This window comes from Ailuropoda melanoleuca, unplaced genomic scaffold (genome assembly GCF_002007445.2).
Source record: "Ailuropoda melanoleuca isolate Jingjing unplaced genomic scaffold, ASM200744v2 unplaced-scaffold9223, whole genome shotgun sequence".
NCBI classification, from domain to species: domain Eukaryota; kingdom Metazoa; phylum Chordata; class Mammalia; order Carnivora; family Ursidae; genus Ailuropoda; species Ailuropoda melanoleuca.
In genome coordinates, this window is record NW_023254685.1 from 428,127 (window position 1) to 449,264 (window position 21,138).

A 21,138-nucleotide genomic window follows, 5' to 3' on the forward strand; every position below is an offset into this window, starting at 1 on the left:
AGCTTCTGCACTGCCAAGGAAAGGGTCAAAAAAACTAAGAGGCAGCCCACGGAATGGGAGAAGATATTTGCAAAGACACTACAAATAAAAGATTAGTATCCAAGATCTACAAAGAACTTCTCAAACTCAATACACGAGAAACAAATAAATCAAAAAATGGGCAGGCAGAAGATATGAACAGACACTTTTCCAATGAAGACATACAAATGGCTAACAGACACATGAAAAAATGTTCAAAATCATTAGCCATCAGGGAAATTCAAATCAAAACCACACTGAGATACCACCTTACGCCAGTTAGAATGGCAAAGATAGACAAGGCAAGAAACAACAATTGTTGGAGAGGATGTGGAGAAAGGGGATCCCTCTTACATTGTTGGTGGGAATGCAGGTTGGTGCAGCCACTCTGGAAAACAGTGTGGAGGTCCCTCAAAAAGTTAAAAATTGAGCTACTCTATGATCCAGCAATTGTACTACTGGGTACTTACCCCAAAGATACAGACATAGTGAAGAGAAGGGCCATATGTATCCCAATGTTCATAGCAGCATTGTCCACAATAGCTAAATCGTGGAAGGAGCCGAGATGCCCTCCAAGAGATGACTGGATTAAGAAGTTGTGGTCCATATATACAATGGAATATTACTCAGCCATCAAAAAGAATGATTTCTCAACATTTGCTGCAACATGGATGGCACTGGAGGAGATAATGCTAAGTGAAATAAGTCAAGCAGAGAAAGACAATTATCATATGGTTTCACTCATTTATGGAACATAAGAAGTAGGAAGATCGGTAGGAAAAGAAAGGGAAGAAGAAAGGGGGGGTAAGAGAAGGGGGAATGAAGCATGAGAGACTATGGACTCTGGGAAACAAACTGAGGGCTTCAGAGTGGAGAGGGGTGGGGGAATGGGATAGGCCGGTGATGGGTATTAAGGAGGGCACGTATTGCATGGTGCACTGCGTGTTATACCCAAGTAATGAATCATGGAACTTTACATCAAAACTAGGGATGTACTGTATGGTGACTAATGTAATATAATAAAAAAATATTATTAAATAAAAAGAATATGGTAAAGAATCTAAAGGTTGTTCAGAGAAAGCACATCTCCGTCCTCCAGAGAAACTGCAATTCTGGAAGGGCTGACCTCGCCTCCCTGTCTCCTCTACCACATCCTGTCCCCCCCAGAGGGTGTCCCCTCCTACTTCCACTGGCCTTGGGCCAGGAGAGGGAGCAGATCCCTGCCCTGTAGTTGTACATTTAGGGGTAGCCAGCATGCCTAGAGCTGGGCTGGAGGATAGGCTAACCCTGCTGTCAGTCCAGCAGAATGCCCTTCCCATCCCCTGGCTATCAGTCTTGCCCTCACCTGGTGCTTGTCTTAGAATACAGATTCTCTGGGTGAGGGAAATCTGTTAAACGACACCCCTCAATAAAAACGTAGCTGAGAGCTCAATCCTCTGATAGGTGGTGAGAGGCAACAGCTTCAGGGAAATGCACAGTGAATAAGTCTCATGATGAATGAGCTGGTAAGTGTAATAAAAAGCCTAGCTTGCTGTTGAGAATCATTTGATGACCTACAAAGTACATAAAGCAGTCTCTTTCAACCATTAGGTTTCACCTGTCCAGGGTACCACACAGGCTGCCCTGCCTGGGAACATGCAGACAAAGTGGGGTCGTGGGGTCAGCCTTCCTTGAAGGTCACTATGTGCTGACTGCTGTGGGGTGAGCTAGCACAGACCCCTCCTGCTTAGTGGCCCCACCACCTGTAACTGCTCTGTCCCATTCCATTCTCTGCTCCCACTCGGGATCAGAACACTCCCGTCTGCACACATTGTGGGTGCTATAGAAGACCACATACTGATACAGGGGAAATGAGCAGCACAGGTTAATGGATCTACATGTCACTTTGGAAATAAAGTCTTCACCATGTGTGGCATTTCAAAAGCCTCGGGATGCTAACACTGTCCCAGTCCAGCGTCAGCCAGAAGGCACCCTCCAGGAAGCTGGAGATAAACTGAAACTATGGACAAGCTTGATGCAAACAAATTCAAACCACCAAGTGGACGGGTCCCTAAGCTCTGCCCCCGAAGGGAGAGAGAAGCTAACAGTGACTGCACACATCCTCATTGTGAGGCATCTACTGTGTACAGTCACTGCCACACCATGACACGGGAACCCCGCATTATTCCTGGAACGAGCAAGACAGATTCCAGGCGGGAAACTGAGGCCAAAGGAGGTTAAATGTCTTGTCTAGAGTCACATTGTGAGAAGGCTCAGGACAAGTAAGAAGCTGTCTTTCCCAAGACATGCAGAGGCCCCACTGCTGTGTCCCCCAGAGTTGGCAGTGAACAGGAATTACTCACTGTGGTATCAGAGTGAAGCCCAGGAATGTCAGGGGTGGAGAGTGGGCAGTGGCAGAGGTAGCCCTGAGCAGAAGCCCCTCCTCACACTGCTGTGCCCACAGGCAGCCAGCAGCCAAGACTATCAAGTTGGAGGGAATGATCTAAACGGGAGCTCTTGGGTTCCTAGCAGCAATACAATATCCCTCAGCAACAAGCCATGTCATCTGACCAGGCTGCAGGAATGAGGCAGTGGAGAGAACCTCCACCTCCAGGCCCTCCTCTCCACCTGGCTGCATACTTGTGTGTCAAGGAGAAGCAAAGGAAACTGACAGTGCACCTGCTGGGTGCCAGGCACTTTTATAGACATCATTTCACCTTTAGGAATCCTTTAGTGGGTGCGGAAACTGAGGCACATGCTAGGTCAAGGCATTTTCTCAAAGACACCCAGAAAATAGCAGAGCATAAGTGTGTCTCACCCCAGATCATGTGTTGTTTCCATCCTCTCTCCATCAGTGTCCCAGATTGTCTTCCTGCCTCTGCCTTCCTAGCCAGCATTGGTGCTGGCCTCTTCATCACCATCATCATTTCCATCAGCATTTCAGTCCACACATTTGTTTTAAATTTTTTAATTTATTGTTTGGTTTTTGAGTATAGTTGACACACAGTGTTACATTAGTTTCAGGTGTACAACATAGTGATTCAACAAGTCTATATGTCATGCTGTCACCACATAGCGCTGTCACAACACCACTGACTGTGTTCCCTGGCTGTGCCTTTCAGCCCCGTAACTTATTCATGCCATAGCTGGAAGCTGGTACCTTCCTCTCCCCTTTACCCATTCAATCATTCCTCTGCCCCCTTCTCTCTGACAGCCATCAGTTTGTTCTCTGCATTTTTAGGTCTGCTTCTGCTTTCTGTTTGTTTGTTTATTCATTTTCAATCTACATATCTTCATGATCACCATTATTATCACTGTGTCAGCATCACTGTCCATCCCAACACTCTCATCCTTATTTCATCACTGTCATCCCTGCATCATCTTTGCCATCCTTCTCACCACGATCATTACCATCATCACTGTCACCAAAATCTTCCTCCTCCTCACCTTTCTCACATCTCTGTGATCACTACCACCTCATCAGCCTGTTTCTCCTATATTAAATAAAACTCTCCACTGGTTTCTCATTGCTCTAAAGAGAAAGACTAAGATCTTTGTCCTAATACGTGAGACTGACTACAGCCTATCCCTTGTCCCTCCTCCCCTCCCTCTTCAGTCTTTCTGTTCCAGCTCACTTGCCTCTTTTCTGTTCCTTAAAGAACACATGACCCTTGCTGCCTGGGAACACTGCTACCCTCTTTGCTTATCAGCAAGCTGTCAGTTTGAAGGACTCTTCTGGCAAATATCTCCTGACTCCTGGAATGGACCACAGCTACCTCCTTTATTCTCATATAGTGCCCTTATTTCTTTTATACTGTTTACCACAATTTGTCTTAGTGTTTCCTTGTGTGAGTCATGTCTAACGTTGTTATCAGAATCAGCTCCACGAACGGGGTCCTGCTCACCAGCACACCCTCAGTGCCTGTCACAGAAAGGGATCGTGTAAATGCCAGGCTGAGGCTTAAATGGCTTGTCCTTATGGCCAGTGGCTTAGACAAGGAAAAGAGGTGGGGTAGAAATTCCAAGTGAGGAATTCAGTTTGAGCAGAGCTGGGACGGTGAAGGACCCAGCACTGCCAGCGCACTGCCTGTGAGCCACGCTGGCTGTGGCAGGACGGAGCAGTGGGCGGCATTTATACTGCAGAGCACAAGACAAACTTACCTTCTGTTAGGACAGAGCTGACATCCAGGTGGACAACGGGCTGGAGGAGCCCTGGAGGCAGTGAGGTCTCTTCGTGATGGACCACATGTGTAGAAGACGAATGATCCTCCTCCAAAGACAGGTCCTGAGTTGACCTTTCCATCAGGAGACATGCCTCTTCTCAAGAACTGTCCTGGAGATCTTGGAGATCTCCATCATATTGACACCTTCAGAATTAGCAGATTTTGGGGCACCTGAGTGGCTCAGTCGTTAGGCGTCTGCCTTTGGCTCAGGGCGTGATCCCAGCATTCTGGGATCGAACCCCACATCAGGCTCCTCTGCTGGGAGCCTGCTTCTTCCTCTCCCACTCCCCCTGCTTGTGTTCCCTCTCTCACTCTCTGTCAAATAAATAAATAAAATCTTAAAAAAAAAAAGAATTAGCAGATTTTTAAACCATAATTAAAGAATATTGGAATGTCATCTGCATCTCCTGGTTAAACCCATATTTTTAAAATAATTAAATAATATATATGGATGAAAGATAAATTAAAATCCTGATAGGTCCCGTAGCCCTTACTTCTCTCTCCATCTCCTGTGTTCAGTTGTTGATGTGGCTCTCTACCACACTGAGCTCCTCGAGGGCAGGGCTGCAGCTTGTTTACCTCCAGGACCCGTTCCCCCTTCAGATGGTTTTGCTGGCTCAGCACTCCTACCTGGTAAATCCTGGGATAATATGTAAATGGATGATAGCACCTGGAGCCTGGCCGGGGCAGCCCGGATAGGACCACCATAGTGTTTGCCCATATGCAAACCTGAGTGTCTCCTGCTCCTCAGGGCTGGCCCACAACTCACCTCCTACACATATTAGGGGGTGTCCATCAGCCTTTCAGTAGTCAGAGGAACTTTTTTATTCATGTACTCACTGAGGCAGTAAGTAAAGTTTATTTTATTGGATTTTAGCATACAGGGGACACTTTTGAAAAGGCTCTTTAATTCTGCCTGTAGTTAAAGACCCCAATAGACCCCATAAAGCCTGGAAAATCATCCTTACTCTGTTGCAGCTGAAGAAGCCTGTGAACGCTCCTCCCTACATGGCAGCTACCCATCGCTCTCTCAGCCCAGTCTGTTCCCACCAAGTCCTCCGGCTGGCGTGCTCCTCCGTGGCGAGGCCCTTCAGCTTGCTCCCGCCTCTGCTCTAGGGGCTGCTCGGCCCGTCTTCTGCAGACTCAGTCCTCTCCATCACATCACCCTGCTGCTTCCTGCACTACTTGGGTCACACTCGGGATTTAGTTTGTCCATTTATTTGATTCTGAAGGTTAATATACAACACTCCATTCTTTTATTATCATTGTGAATTATTTTAAATAGATTTAAAAATGCAGAGAGGAATTAACAAGTGCTCCTGGACCTACTATCCAAAATTAACAAATGTTCATGGTTTACTGTATTTGCTTCTGATAATTTTATATATCATTTTACTATTACATACAGAAGATATATAAAATATTGTATGTTTTATATGTGATATATACATATATGGAATATAAATATAACAAAATATTTCACACATGTTTTACAGCCCCCTTTGTCACTATCCTCTGGCCTTTTCCCTTTCTTACTTACCCAGGGAGCAGCATCCAACCTGAATTTGGTCTATACTCCTCCTGCCCATGTGTTTGAACTTTCACTGCCAATATATGGTTCCCAAAGCATATATAGTATTGATATTCATGTTTGGTATTGTGCTGTGATTTAATTCTGCTCTTGCATTTTTTACTCAACAATATACTTTGTAGGCCAGTGTTTTTCCCACACAGATCTAGTTCATTCTATGGAAATGCCTTACAGCATTTCATTCTCTGACCATACCATCACACTAAAGGGTAACCCTTTACCTATTGATGGGCATGTACAGTATTTCCAGTATTACAAGCAGAACAGTGATGAGGAGTCTGTATGTACATATACGATGTTTCTCTACAAGTACTACCGCTTGACCATGAGGAATCACACTATTCGGCAGAATTTTCCTTTTGCAGGCAACATGTAGGTGGCATGGGGTACCCTTCATTTAGGAAATGGATAGTACCACTGTGCACAGACTCACATCTGAGACCTGAGCACCTGCCATGAACTGAAGACATCCAGAGGTCACAGAGAGGGGAAAACGTCCTCAGGGTGCTGGTGGATCAGCTCCTTCCTGGTCCTGCCTTCTATGGCTGGGGAGGGAAGGCTATCCCAGGCCTCAGGTGCCATATCCCAGCTGCGAGTCCTCACTCCACAATGAGGCTGTGTCACACACACAAGCATGCAGCCTCTGCCTCGAGGGAGCTTGTAGTGCAGCAGGAGGGTGGGAAAGGGGGACAGCGCACCCACAGGACAGAACAGAGGAAGACGATATTTTTAAGACTCCCCACAAAGTGCCAAGGGAATTCCTAGAGAGAGTGAGCTTCCACTTGGTGGGGAAGGACACAGGGGGAGCCATTAGGGGGTCTGGGATGGTGCAGATGGTGGGGAGGTTGGAGGGACATGGGTACACTGAAGCTAGGGATGGTGGAAAGGGTAGCTACCAGAGAATCAGTGTACCTAAGAGGATGGGTGCCAGGGTTTTAGGTCCTAGGCCTGGAGGTAGAAGCTGGTTAAAGCAATCTCAAACAGTTTAATGCTGCCACCTTGTGGCAAGGCTCAGAGGCACTTACTACCGGAGGAAAGAGAAAGTGGAAAAACCTGACTGGGCATGAAAATGCTAGAAGGGAAGATGTTGTCCTGTCCCAGCACTTGTAGGAAGTCGCTGCAGTGGAACATGTAGAGAGGCTGTGTGGAACTGTGCCCACCGCCATGGGTTCTAGAGGCTGCTAGCTGGGCTCAGTTCTGGCACTGACCCTGCCTGCACGTCACTCTACTTCTCCAGGATTCTGGGGTGATTCCAGGACTCATGTGTGAGTAGGAATGAGGACAGTCCCTTCCCCCAGGGGCTGTGTGACCTCACAGTGCTTGCTCCTCTGCATAGGTCCAGTCTGCCCCTGCTCATAGCGCACCCCGCACTTCTCCAGACCCGCCCAGCTCACGATGGTGGCAGCCTTATCCTAAGCCTATCTTCTGCATTCCCTTGGAAACAAAATGGAGTTGGGACAAGTGGAGAAAGGGTTAGGGTTCTGAATGACTAGAAGCAGGACATAGGCGAGCATCAGCAGACTGGGGTTGAATCCTGGCCCTGTGTTTCCTGTGTAATTGTTTGTTTTCCTTGGATTCAGTTTCCTCACCGGCAAACTGCCCATGTATGTAGTTGTGGAGATACCACGTGGGTGGTAGGGAAGGCATGTATCACAATGCCAGACATGTCCTCCCCTCCTCTGAGCACTTCAGAAGCAGCCCAGATGGAGAGCAGCAAATCTCAGGTACCTCATCCTCTCCAAAATCCCCTTCACCTCCCACATTCCCTGCAAACAGTTTTCCTGTGGCTTCCCATTGGGAGGCTGCCTTTGTCCTCAGACACACCTGCCTTGTATGCCCTGGCTCCTGCCTAGTCGTCACTCCTAGCGCCTGCTACGCCTTCATTCCACCATTCCTGATACCTCCTTTGAAGCCAGGTCATAATGCTTTCCCGCCCTCCCCCTTCTGTTCCATTCCTCCAGCTTCCCTTCAAAACTCTCAGTCTTGTCTTCTATGCCTCTGACTATATTAGGGTTTTTAGCTTTTGTGGGGGGGGGGGAGCACACAGGATGCCAAATTAGAGAAGGAGTCATCTCAAAAATATGTGTGGATGTGGCTTTGTCTAATAGTGTGAAACCCAGTGAAATCCACACAAGAACCACAAGATTCCAGAGTTGATGTCAGCAGGAGTATGGCAGTCTGGTACTAACAGGGATCAGAGGAAGTATAAAATGAAAGTTGGACCCTCAGATGTCCACTATGGGGAAGCAAGCTGACAGAGCTATTCAGGTGCAAATTTCGTGCAACTGTGTGCTCCGTCCCCCCCAAAAGGACACGGTAAGTGTTCCCAATTATTATTTTCTTTGTGATTTTTACAGCGAGTCTCCGTTATTTCAGGTGAATTTAGAGCAGTATTTTAAAGTTCTTCTTTAAAATATAGTCATTGATATTGCAGCTATAATTCATGAAATTATCAATTAAGGACTACATGACTCATACAGAAAAATTTAGAACTTCATTCAGGTAAATCTCTAAAGCGCTACAAATGTTCTTTTATAGATTTTGAATATTTCCTGTTAAGTTTAAGGAAATATTAAAGGACAAGGAAAAGTAAGGAAGAGGGAAAGAAAAACAAAACACTTCAGAGAGTATAAAAGAAGCAAGTATTAAAATTTAAAAAAAATTTTAAAAAGAAGGATGACCAAGAGTCCAAAGGGCAGCACCAAGAGTCATAGAGAGTTTTTTCCTAAGGCCTTGAGACCTTGCCCAATAGGATATATAAACTTATGGATGGACAAGTAACTCCTTTTTACTTTCCATCTCTTCTCCTCCCTCTTTGAACGGCAATGTCTGTAATTGTTTTTTTTTTTTTTAATGTTTTTTATTACATTATGTTAGTCACCATACAGTACATCCCCGGTTTCCGATGTAAAGTTCGATGATTCATTAGTTGCGTATAACACCCAGTGCACCATGCAATAAGTGCCCTCCTTACTACCCATCACCAGCCTATCCCATTCCCCCACCCTCCTCCCCTCTGAAGTCTTCAGTTTGTTTCTCATAGTCCATAGTCTCTCATGTTTCATTCCCCCTTCTGATTACCCCCCTTTTCTTTATCCCTTTCTTCCCCTACCGATCCTCCTAGTTCTTATGTTCCATAGATGAGAGAAATCATATGATAATTGTCTTTCTCTGCTTGACTTATTTCACTTAGCATTATCTCCTCCAGTGCCGTCCATGTTGCAGCAAATGTTGAGAACTCGTTCTTTCTGATGGCTGAGTAATATTCCATTGTATATATGGACCACAGCTTCTTAATCCAGTCATCTGTTGAAGGACATCTCGGTTCCTTCCACGATTTAGCTATTGTGGATAATGCTGCTATGAACATTGGGGTGCATATGGCCCTTGTCTTCACTACGTCTGTATCTTTGGGGGAAATACCCAGTATTGCAATGGCTGGGTCATAGGGTAGCTCAATTTTTCACTTTTTAAGGGACCACCACACTGTTTTCCAGAGTGGCTGCACCAACCTGCATTCCCACCGACAATGTAGGAGGGATCCCCTTTCTCCACATCCTCTCTAGCAGTTGCTGTTTCCTGCCTTGTTGATTTTTGCCATTCTAACTGACGTAAGGTGGTATCTTAGTGTGCTTTTGATTTTAATTTCCCTGATGGCTAATGATTTTGAACATTTTTTCATGTGTCTGTTAGCCATTTGTATGCCCTTATTGGAAAAGTGTCTGTTCATGTCTTCTGCCCATTTTATGATTTGTTTATTTGTTTCTCACGTATTGAGTTTGAGAAGTTCTTTGTACATCTTGGATACCAGTCTTTTATCTGTAGCATCATTTGCATATATATTCTCCCATTCCGTGGGCTGCCTCTTAGTTTTTTTGATTGTTTCCTTGGCTGTGCAGAAGCTTTTTATTTTGATGAAGTCCCACAAGTTCATTTTATCTTTTGTTTCTCTTGCCTTTGGAGATGTGTCATGAAAAAGGTTGCTCTGGCCAATGTTGTAGAGGTTGTTGCCTATGTTGTCCTCCAGGATTTTGATGGATTCTTGTCTCACATCGAGGTCTTTCATCCATTTGGAGTTTATCTTTGTGTATGGTGTGAGAGAGTTTCATTCTTTTGCATGTAGCTGTCCAATTTTCCCAGCACCATTTATTGAAGAGACTGTCTTTTTTCCACTGGATGTTTTTTCCTGCTTTATCAAACATTAGTTGCCCAAGGAGCCGAGGGTCCATTTCTGAGTTCTCCCTTCTGTTCCATTGGTCTATGTGTCTGTTTTTGTGCCAGTACCATGCTGTCTTTGTGATCACATCTTTGTAGTACAGCTCGAAATCCGGTATTGTGATGCCCCCAGCTTTGTTTTTCCTTTTCAACAGTTCCTTGGTGATTCGGGGCCATTTCCGGTTCCATACAAATTTAAGGACTATTTGTTCCAGTTCTTTGAAAAATGTCATCGGTATTTTGATTGGGATAGCATTGAAAGTGTAGATTGCTCTGGGTAGCATGGACATTTTAACTATGTTAATTCTTCTGATCCATGAGCATGGAATATTTTTCCATCTTTTTGTGTCTTCCTCAATGTCTTTCAAGAGTGATTTATAGTTTCTAGAATATAGATCCTTTACGTCTCTGGTTAAGTTAATTCCAAGGTAATGTATGGTTTTTGGTGCTATTGTAAATGGGATGGATTCCCTAATTTCTCTTTCTTCATTCTCATTATTCGTGTATAGAAATGCAACTGATTTCTGAGCATTGATTTTTTATCCTGCCACATTACTGAATTGCTCTATAACTTCTAATAGTTTGGGAGTGGATTCTTTTGGGTTTTCCATATAGAGTATCATGTCATCTGCGAAAAGAGACAGTTTGACTTCTTCTTTGCCGATTTGGATACCTTTTATACCTCTTTGTTGCTAGTGATTGTTATCCTCGGCCTGTCCCACCGTTGTATGTTGAGAATGCTGAGTAGGTAGTTTCTTTAGTTTTCTAGATCCACAAATGGAAGAACTGTGTTTAAGAAGTACGTGTAATGCATTAAAGCTTGGAACCTCATCCTCACCTAACTTAGAGGATTTCAACAATGAGATTTTGGACTTTGAGCCGATGAGATGCTGATGTTTACAGTGAGATGAGGTTGGCTCACAGACTGGCCCCTGGACACGGAGGGCAAAGAGAGACTAGAGAAAGAGTCAGGCTGCTGCAGATTGGTAGATGGCAGGTTTAATTTGCAAGGGAACTTAGGTATGAGGCTTGTCTTGGGGGATCACAAGATGACTGGATCCCTACACTGGCAGGCCATGATATTAAAGTTTATATAGAAGCCTTTACGGGGCGGCGGGGGAGCGCCCAGGGTGGCTCAGTAGGTTAAGCATCTGCCTTTGGCTCAGGTCATGATCCCCAGGTCTTGGGATCCAACCGCATATCGGGCTCCTTGCTCCCTTTCCCTCTGCGTGCCATTCCCTGTGCTTGTGCGTGCGTGCTCTCTCTCTCTCTGTCAAATAAATAAATTAAATCTTTAAAAAAGAAGAAGAAGAAGAAGCCTTTACTGGACTCGGTCACATATTTTCGTCCAGATGGTCTCAACAACACCTTACTCTCTCAAGGCTGTGTCCTTGGAGCAGCTCCCACTTGTTAGGCAGAGCATACATTCCAAGGCCAGGGAAGAGAATGTAGAGCGTCCAATTGCCTGAATCCAGCTGTCAGATCAACCTGTGGTCATGTCCTCTTAGCGACCTCCTTTAACAGACGAGACTGAATTTCGAGTTGATACTGTAATGGGATGAGACCCTTGGAATCGTTGGGATATAGTGAACGATTTTGCTTTGGGGAAGAACCTGAGTGGTTAGCAGCCAGAGGCTGGACTCCCCATACAACCCATACCCTTGAATAATGCCCTCCTGCTGAAATACACCCATGATTATGCCATGCCACTCTGCACAAGTGAGTTTAAGGAAGGGATATTATCCATAGGGGGTCTGATCTAATTATGTGAATGGGGGGAGGGGCGGAAAGGAGTGAATTGGATCTCGAAAGCCAGTTGGAAATATTTGGTGATGTTCTAGAAGTGCTTAGCCTCTGACCATTAATACATATTCCCGGGCATGCACCATAACTGCCCTGATATCTCTACCATCAAACTGGGGTCCCTGGGCAGAAGACCCTATGTGTCCTCTGCTTCCCCTATCAGCCTGGGGGCTCCGGGCTCCAGGCACGTTTGGTCCACTGCCTTCTCTGGCTACCCAAGGAGGCCGCAGGGCAGGCTGGGAGGGGGACACTCCCTACGGAGGGAGGCGGTTTCCCGGAGGCCCCCGCAGCCCCGTGCGGTGCAGTCCACTCATCCGGGAGGCGGATGTGGACTGGCCGGATGACAAGCGCCCAGGCTAAGGGCTCGGGCTCAGCCTGGCAGGGGGCCTGCGTGCTGGCCGCAGCACTGCTCTGGCTGCGCCCACTGCTGCTTCACGCTGAGCCCAACGGAAACACCACAGATGGTGAGTGAGTGGGCGAGGGGCGTCAGGCTCGCCGACCTCTCAAGTGGCCCTCCCAAACCCCACCAGCCAGGAGGACCTCTACCTGACTAAGTGGGGCTCTAGAGTCTCAGGGCCCCTGGTAGGTCCCTCCTTGGGTCAGGGAGGGCCGAGTCCGAGGAGATCAGGCTCTTTCCCGCTGGGTCTCAAACATCTTCAGTTCAAGGGCAGAGGTCTGGCACTGACCTGTCACTGTGGGCCCCCACACCCTCTTCATTTTAAGAATGAAGAAGGAGATGCAGTGCTTCAGAAGGAGAATTGTCAAGCAGAATGTGTCCCGTTTGCTCTCAGTTTCCCTAGAACATTAGGCTGAGGGGGGAGGGGTGCAACCACTTAATCATCAATAGCCCTGAGCAAACAGCATCCCTCAGTAAGTCCTCAGTTTTGGGGACTTCAAACAGCAGTGTGCTAGTTAAGTTAAATAAGGTCTGGGGAAGGCCTGGAGCAGCACCACCTCTGGGTCTGGACCTCTGCACCCCAGTGAGTGCCGATGTGCGTCTCTGAGGCTGCCTGCTTCCCTCCCCTTCGATGACTGCCCCCCTCCCCCGCTTCTTACCTAGACCCATAGACTGCTTCCTTAGCACGACCATCACCAGCAAGCCAGATGGCCCTTTGTTACATGAGCCATGGGCCTTGGATGTCCCAGCTGGAAAGTGAGGAGGGTCGATGGTGGTCCTGGCCCTGTTGATGCTGACATTTAGAGGCACCAAGACTGACATCCATAATACAGGTGCTTCATGGGTAGGATTGTCTCCACAGTGTGTGGGAAACCAGCAGTAAGTGGGAAGATCTTTGGTGGCCAGAATGCGCCTGACCAACGGTGGCCGTGGCAGGCCAGCCTGCTCTATCTTGGCAAGCACATCTGCGGAGCTGCCCTCATAGATGCCTACTGGGTGATCTCAGCTGCCCACTGCTTCCAAAAGTACGTGTTCCCAATGGGCCCAGCTGCTGGGGTGGGACTGGGGAGGGAGCACAAGATGGGCAGAACAGAAGGGGTTGAGTGTGTCCCAGCCCTTTTTCCCTAGGGAAGGGCTGTTGCCCCTGCCTTTGACCCAGCAGTCCCCTCTACTTGGAATGCCATCCCTACTTACCATCTGATTCTAGTCTCCTGACATCTGAGTTCACATCTCCCAGGACAAAGGCCATTTAGCTCATGTCTCCCTCTGGGGATATCCCCATCTGTCCCCCTCCTCACACTTTGGTAATACTTACCAAGATGGTACAGTTATCTCAGCTACATGTACATTACTTGTTAATAGCTGAATGGAAATTCACTCTAACTGTGATTATCAGTAAATACTGGAAAACAGACTTTAGTTCCAAAAGAATTGCCTCCAGCCCACTCTTTGTCTTCCTTAAACATTAGGATTCTAAGTCCTGTTCTCACTCAAAGTAGACTCTGGTTTCTGCATCTTGCCCAGCTCTAGACAGTCCAACAAGATTTCAGTGGATTTCAGTTTCCTCTTCTGCAAATGGTAGTGGATGTGTTGTCCCTGGCTGAACATATGGCACAGGCTTTAGGCTTTAAGTCAAAACAGTAGTTCCAGGGCCTGCACTTCCTGGGGCTGGGGGAGCATCAGTCAGGGCCTGGACAAAATGACAATTATTTTGTACTCTTTCAGTCAGGCTGTTCAAAGTCATCATGAGCACAACTGCCAGAGACTTTCCTAGGTCTTAACCACCGGCACATTCTAGCACATTTCTCTCTGGAGGCATCCCAGGACACAGCCAGTTTAACCAGCACGCAGAAATTCCTGCCACTGCTGTAGAACTATGTACCTAAGAGATCCTGTGGTCAGTATTGTCCCTGTAGGCCAGAGGGAGGCATGAAGCAAATAGTCTCTGTCCTGGGAGACTGAATGCAGTCAGGAGAATGGGCTGCTCCTTGGGTATATCCTGAACTTACTCTGTGCCCAGAGGGAGTGGAGAGAACATCACACTCCAAGTCAGAGGAGGTCAGAGCCACTGGCTGCAACTGGTTTTGAGGCCCCACTTGGGTTCTATTTGTTTATTTAGCTCCCATGGGTGCCAGGTCCCATAGGAGGCCCACTGTGGAGGACATAGAGATGCAGACCTTAAAGCTTCTCATACTATCAGGGAAGGGAGACATCAGCCCAACTACTGTGATGCAGGATGGAGAGGCCAGAATATGCAAGAGGATGGATTCTGAGCCAGTGTCAGGGGAGATGCTATGAGTCCCATCAGAAGAGGGGCTTGGAGCTATCAAGGCCTTGTGGGAGAAGAATACAGGCATGTGGAATTTGGCCAAGTAGCAGCACAAGCAGGCCATTTGTATTGGAAAGTTGCTCATGTTCCAGAAACAAGGAGAAATTCGGTTATATGCGTTCCCATATTTGCTCCATACAGACTCACTGAGTGCCTGTGTCCAGATGGGGACCAGCCTTGGAGAAGTATGTGTGTGTGAAGACTGGGAAGAGGGAATGGATCATTCTGGGTTGGGAAATGGGGTCTTTGAGAACTACTTCAAGCAATGGGACGTTCCAAGGGTTCTTGTCAGAGCTGGGAACAAGCCAAGGCTTATCTCCTCTAAAATGAAGGGGCATAGTGTGATGTGTTCCACTGTTTCTTTCCAGCACTGAGACACTCTGCTCCTTTGATTTGGGGGCATATTGGGGAGGCCATCAGACACTTTCAAAGGACTGATGTCCTGAGGCTATAGACAGGCATCTAACCCAACTGACAAGAATATTAGGAAGGGAGAAGAGAGCAACTTCTGGAATAATGGTTGTGTTTGGTTGCTTAAGACAGTGGGGGAAGTTGGGGGTAAACAGTCAAGTGAGGGTGCGAGGGTGCTGGCCCAGCACACAGAGGAGACAGGTGATAATGCAGCCTCTCATGACAGGTCCCATGAACCATCTGACTACCGGATCCTGCTCGGGTACCATCAGCTCCAGCATCCCACTGAGCATAGCCAGCAGATGACAGTGTATCGACTCATTGTTCATGATGAATTTAACAAGCGCTACTTCATGGGCAGTGACATCGCCCTGTTGCAACTGCATCTGCCTGTAAACTTTACTTCCCACATTCTCCCTGCCTGCCTCCCAGGGCCGACCACGAAACTGCCCCTTCACAGCAGCTGCTGGATAACTGGCTGGGGGATGATCACCGAGGATGGTGAGTAGGGGTAGGGCAGGCAGGGAGGGCAAGGGCCAAGGAGGAGGGAGGTGCGATGCCCACTGTAGGGCACTTACAGCCCTGATACCTTGTCCATCTCAAGTTTCAAGGTTCCTTCTGCCGATGGATCAAAAAGTCTGAGCATCTCTAATTTTTGGAATCAGGAACTTGGGCTCTTTGACTCCAAACCATTCAGGATTCCTCCCTGACTCCCAAGTCCTGCTTAGGACCATGTCAGGCCCCTCCAAGTCTTCACCAAAAACCTCTTGGGCTTCCCCTGCCATGGAAGGTACTTGGGGCAGCAGTAAGGAAGTAAAAGGCTAGCTTGCTGCCTGGGAGGTGAAGTTGGGGTGTTTATGGCTTAAGAACATTTTCCTCTGTGACTCTCACTTCCCCTCATCCATTAACTCAAGTAAAACTGCCCATTTTGCCAGCTTGAGGGGCTTGTCTGTTTTTAGGCTGAGACAAGAGAAATGGTGGGCCTTTTTACACAATGGTGAATACTTTTGACTTAGGAAAATATAATGCTGAATGAAGAAACTAGAATGTCAATTTTTCATGATTTGTAGGGAGGGTCATAGTTCTGCCATGATCTGACAGAGTATTTCACTGGAGGCATTTGGGGCAAGACTTGCTCTGCTGTGCTCCTGGCCACTACATGTCAGTCTCAATCTCATCCGAGAACAGCCAACTCTCCAGTATTTCCAGAGACACCCTCCTGGGATGGACTATTGCTCATTAAGAATCACTAGCAGAGCAAAATGGATTCTGGTCGGAGGATAGGAGTTGCGACATGAGGGGAAGTCACAGGCTAGAGCAGGGGAGAAGGAGCCGACAGAGCCTGCAGCTCTCCTTCTTCCTCCACGCCCTCCCCTGACCATAGCTGCTGGGCCTGGCCTGCCCCTGAGGACATATGACAGCTACACATGGCAAGCAGTCCTCAGGAGGGAGCTGTCACTGTGGCACTGTGCTGCCACATGCAAACACCAGTCAGACCTGTGAGCAATGTGTGGAAATAGAATCCACGCGGGAAGCATCCACAGACCAGTTGCTCCTTGAGGCTGGGCCATGTCTTACTGGTCTTATTACCTCACCCCACCTGGCATCTATTAGGCACATCAAGCCCGGACTCCCAGCCTCCACCCTCTGTGCTTCTACTTCTAGCTTTGCATAGCTGCCACATTAATTGTTTTCAAAACAGAAGGAGACCCTTCAGTGGTTTCCCAGTGTGCTTAGAATGAAATCTGAACTCCACGTCCTGGGAAAGAGGCCCCGCTTGCTCTGGACCCTGCTATGACCTTGCCTCATCTTTTTCAACCCCCACTCCCACCCCACTGCAGCCACATAGACCTCCCTCGTGGCCCTTCCCACTTTCACTCTCTTGTCTGTCCTGAATGTCTTGTCCCCTCATCTTTGCAATCCTCTGAGAGACTTCCCAATCCTGTCAGCTGGAACTGGCAGCATGTCCATTAGCAGGCAGGTTGGAGAGGGAGCTAGCCTCCCTCCCAGGCTCCACCCCACATCTGACCTCTCCCCTACCCATAACGCCCTGCAGATTTCCTGGCTTCACCATTCCAGCTGCAGGAAGGAGAGGTTGGCATTATTGACAGTGAGGTCTGTAAAATGTATTTCCAATCGCCAGACTCCAGCGGCAGCGAATATTCTATACATGAGGATATGTTTTGTGCTGGGGACCTCATGACAGGAAAGTCCATCTGCCGAGTAAGTGAGATTGGCTTTGTTTATCCAGTGGGAACTCGGGCTGCCTCTCTTCTCCTGTGGTGTCTGTCCCCGTGTGTCTTCTCTGAACCCTGTCCTAGCCCCTGACTTCTTCCTCCTAAGCCTACCCCAGTCTGAAGTGTCAGAGCTGAAGGTCAGAAGCCCCCAAAGAGTACTACTTCATACCATACATGTCTTCTTAAAAAAAAAATTGTTGAAGTATAGTGTACATAGAAAAGGGCATAATTTACAAATGTGCTGTTTGATATATTTTAGAAATTAGCACACTCCTGTAACAGGCACCCTAAGAGTCCTCCTCATACCACCTTCTGTCACTAACTCCCTGAGAGTAGCTCTGGCTTCTGAAGCACTGTGGATTAGTGTTGAGACTTACATACATGGAATTATACAGGGTGCATTTTCATCTGGTCTCTTCCAGGCAATATTATGTTTGCAAGATTTATCTATCTTAAGTGTAGTTTACATTGTTCGTTTACTGCTATATGGTAAACCACTGTGTGAATATACTATCATTTTATCTATCCATTCTAGTCTTGGTGGCATTTGGATAGTTTCCACTTGAGACCATTACAGATAGATTTGCTATGAACATCCTAGCACATATGTTTTAGTGCACATTGGTTCATATTTGAGTTGGGTGTAACCCTGGGAGTAGAATAACTGTGCCATAAAGTATGCACAGCTTCATTTCTCATAGATACTGGAGAGCAGCTTTCTTTTTTTTTTTTTTCTTTTTTTTAAGATTTTATTTATTTGACAGAGAGAGACATGGCGAGAGAGGGAACACAAGCAGGGGGAGTGGGAGAGGAAGAAGCGGGCTTCCCTCCGAGCAGGGAGCCTGATGCAGGGCTCGATCCCAGGACCCCGGGATCATGACCTGAGCCAAAGGGAGACCCTTAACGACTGAGCCACCCAGGCACCCCTGGAGAGCAGCGTTCTAACCTGCTTGCTACCAGTTTGCACTCCCACCAGCAGTGGCCGAGAGTTGTCATTGCTCCATGTTGTCTCCAGTACTGCATGTTGCCTGCCATTTTCAATTTAACGATTGCATGTGATTTTCAATTTTATTTCTCTGGAGATAGCACTTTTTCAGATGTATATTGTCTCCTTTAAAGAATGTCTATTCAAGTTTTTTGCCATTATTTCTAAGGGGTTGTGTGCCTTTCTTACTGAATTGTAGGACATGAGTATATTATTGGATATAGGCGTTAAGATTGTCTTCTACTCTGTGGAATCCTTCCATTTTATGGTGGGAAAACTGAGACACAGAGAGGAAAGTGGGTAGCCCAAGGTGAGGTAGCACGATAGAAAACCAATGCGCTCCTCTGGAGCTCTGCCTGCCCCCGCCCCATGGGCTTCCTCCTATAGCGCCCCTCCCTCTCCTGTTCCTTCTTGCTAGCTCTTTGTCTCTCTCCTTGGCCATCTCCCACCAGCTCAGAAACATACTGTTACGATTCTCATCTTCAAACACCCTACACGTACCTTTTCTCTTCCTCCAAAGGGAGGAGAGATTCTCCTCTTGCCCTGATTCTCAGCCTGCCTTCCTAGCAGGGCTTACCCCAGGGGTGTCTGCACATGCCCTCTCCTGCCTGCTCCCTTCTCTTTCTTGCCTCAGCCCATTCCATCAGACTTTTGTGCTTGCCTTTTCTCCACAGTGCTCCCATCAAGATAGCCAGATGCCTAGGTCTCACCTCTGACTTCCTCCCATCTGGTGCTCAGCCATGCACCTGCAACATCTCCCATCACACTCAGAGGGCAGCCCCTCCTCTGTCTCCTGCTCTCTTTGACCTCCTTCTGAACTCTGCACACCAAGGACTCACCACTCAGCCCTATCCTGCTTTTCTTGCCTTGCTCCATTTTTACCTTAGATGGAGGGAAGGGGTCAATAGGACAAATCCCGTGCCTTACCATTGCTTTCCTGTCTTTGTCATACTCTTTCTGCTCGCAGTAATGTCCTGACTGGGCTCCCTGTGCTGATTTCTGCCCTGCCACTGGCTGTGCTTCACCCAGCCCCAGGACATCCTAGTATCCTTCTAGAATCTGGATCAGGTCACATTACTTCCCTGCTGAGTGTCCTTCTAGGTCCCTTCATCCCTGCCGTCCAAGCTGATAAGGGCTGCGGCCTGGCCCTGCCGCTCCTTGGCCTCATCTGTTCCAAGCAGGCTGGCTACCTGTGCCTGCATCTTCCAGGTCAAGCCTTGTTCATCCCTCCTATCTTAGCTCAGAGGCTTTCTGATGGCCCAGGTAGAGCCACCTTTCTTGGCACTCATCTCATGCTGGGCACCTCTGTTCCACATCTTGCATCTGCAAATGTGTGTGATCTACTGTCTATGTTCATTGTCCATGTCACATCAATGTCTCCTGCACACAGAGGGGGCTCAGTCATGTTTATTCAACAGAAGGCTGGAAGGATACTGTGTTTCCTTGGTCCCTACTTCTTAGACCATGAGATGGAAGCATTACGCCCCATAGCAGCAGGTGCCTTTCTGCCTTGAAGTCCTGAGCTCCAAGTCCCCAGCATTCTTCTGGGACCCCTTGGGCTCCCTGCCATTCTGACTACCTACCACTCTGGACTCAGGCATCACTTTTTTTTTCCTCTGACACATCTAACCATTTGCATTTTCTAAAGAACCTAAACAAAGAAATGGAGGTAAAGTAGACACCTTAATAGGTCCAAAAACAAAGGTTCAGGTGGGATGTAGTACGGGGCTGAGGATTCAGCCAGAGGCCTGCAGGCCCCATGGGACATCAGATGGTACCTTCTCTCACATAGAGCTAAGAGCACAAAGGGCTGGCGTCCAACACTTGGAGCCCCCTGTACATTCTCATAGGTCTGTGACTTCCAGCCTAGAGGGCTGCTCAGGACACCTCCAGGGCTTTGTGAAGTGAGCTCCAGAACATACCCTTGAGATTTTGATTGAAGAGGTCTGCAGTGGGACCCTGTGTCTGGACTTTCCAAATCCTTCAGGTGATTCTGATAAGAGCCCCTCACAGCCCACTTGACATGAGGCTTCCCAAATTCTACTCTGGTGGAGGACAAGGGCACCTTCTTCACACTGCCTAAACCATATATGTCCCCCTCTATCTTGGTCCCACAACTCATGCTGTCTTTTTCCTCAGGGAGATTCTGGCGGCCCCCTGGTCTGCAAGATGAACAGTAGTACTTGGTTTCTGATGGGGCTGTCTAGCTGGAGCCTGGCCTGCCACTACCCCACAAGCCCCAGCGTCTTCACCAGGCTCACCTACTTCTCCAACTGGATTAGTGAGAAGCGGAGCACCTCGCCCAATCCCGATCCTTCTTTTGCTCCTCCTCAGGAAAAACCTCCTATTTTGAGTGACTTCACTTCTCTGGGCATGGTCCACAAGCCCAGCACCTGCATAACCCTTGTGTCCTCACAGACCTTCCTCCTGCTGCTGATTTCCCTAAGGACTCTGTGACAGACCCCATGGTGCCCCTCCTGGCTCTCCCCCCCACAAACTTGTCTGTGTTAGTGCTAACGGGCTCTGCATTCTTCTTAATTGTGTCCGTCTCTGAGCTCTCCTGTCCATCTGAGGCCTGCTCCAGGCCTGACCAAATAAAAATAATTAAAGAAGCTTCCTGCTCCTGTTTCGGACCTGCTGGGCTACCTTCCACCCCCATGCTACTGTCCTTCAAGCTCCTCAGCACAGGAAGATCTCCCTCTTCCCTGGCTCAGGGTGGGGAAGGCGGGGACACTCAGGGGTTTGATGACCATCCAGAGCTGAGCCACTAGCCTTGGGGAGTCTTCCAGAAGAATATCATGGCTTAGGGGCCAGGGTCTCACCCCATGTAGGAAGTAGCATGCCCTAGGTCCCACAGAGAACTAATGGCCTGTGCAATGGGGGTGGGTTCTCCTAGAGGTGGATAATTTGCCAGGAGTTGGGCATGAAGGATATTCCAGGCCCAAAGGTC

General features: G+C 47.8%; 1 protein-coding gene across 1 annotated transcript; it reads left to right on the plus strand.

The window, feature by feature from the left end:
- The first annotated feature begins 12,077 nt into the window (after positions 1-12,077).
- On the plus strand, positions 12,078-20,802 carry LOC100473840 (serine protease 40). The gene is made up of 5 exons (XM_019793188.2): positions 12,078-12,293; positions 13,089-13,251; positions 15,193-15,467; positions 17,023-17,189; positions 20,328-20,802. Exons 1-5 carry the CDS (start codon positions 12,155-12,157, stop codon positions 20,643-20,645), a joined length of 1,062 nt encoding a protein of 353 aa, XP_019648747.2. The 5' UTR covers positions 12,078-12,154; the 3' UTR covers positions 20,646-20,802.
- The last annotated feature ends 336 nt before the right edge of the window (positions 20,803-21,138 follow it).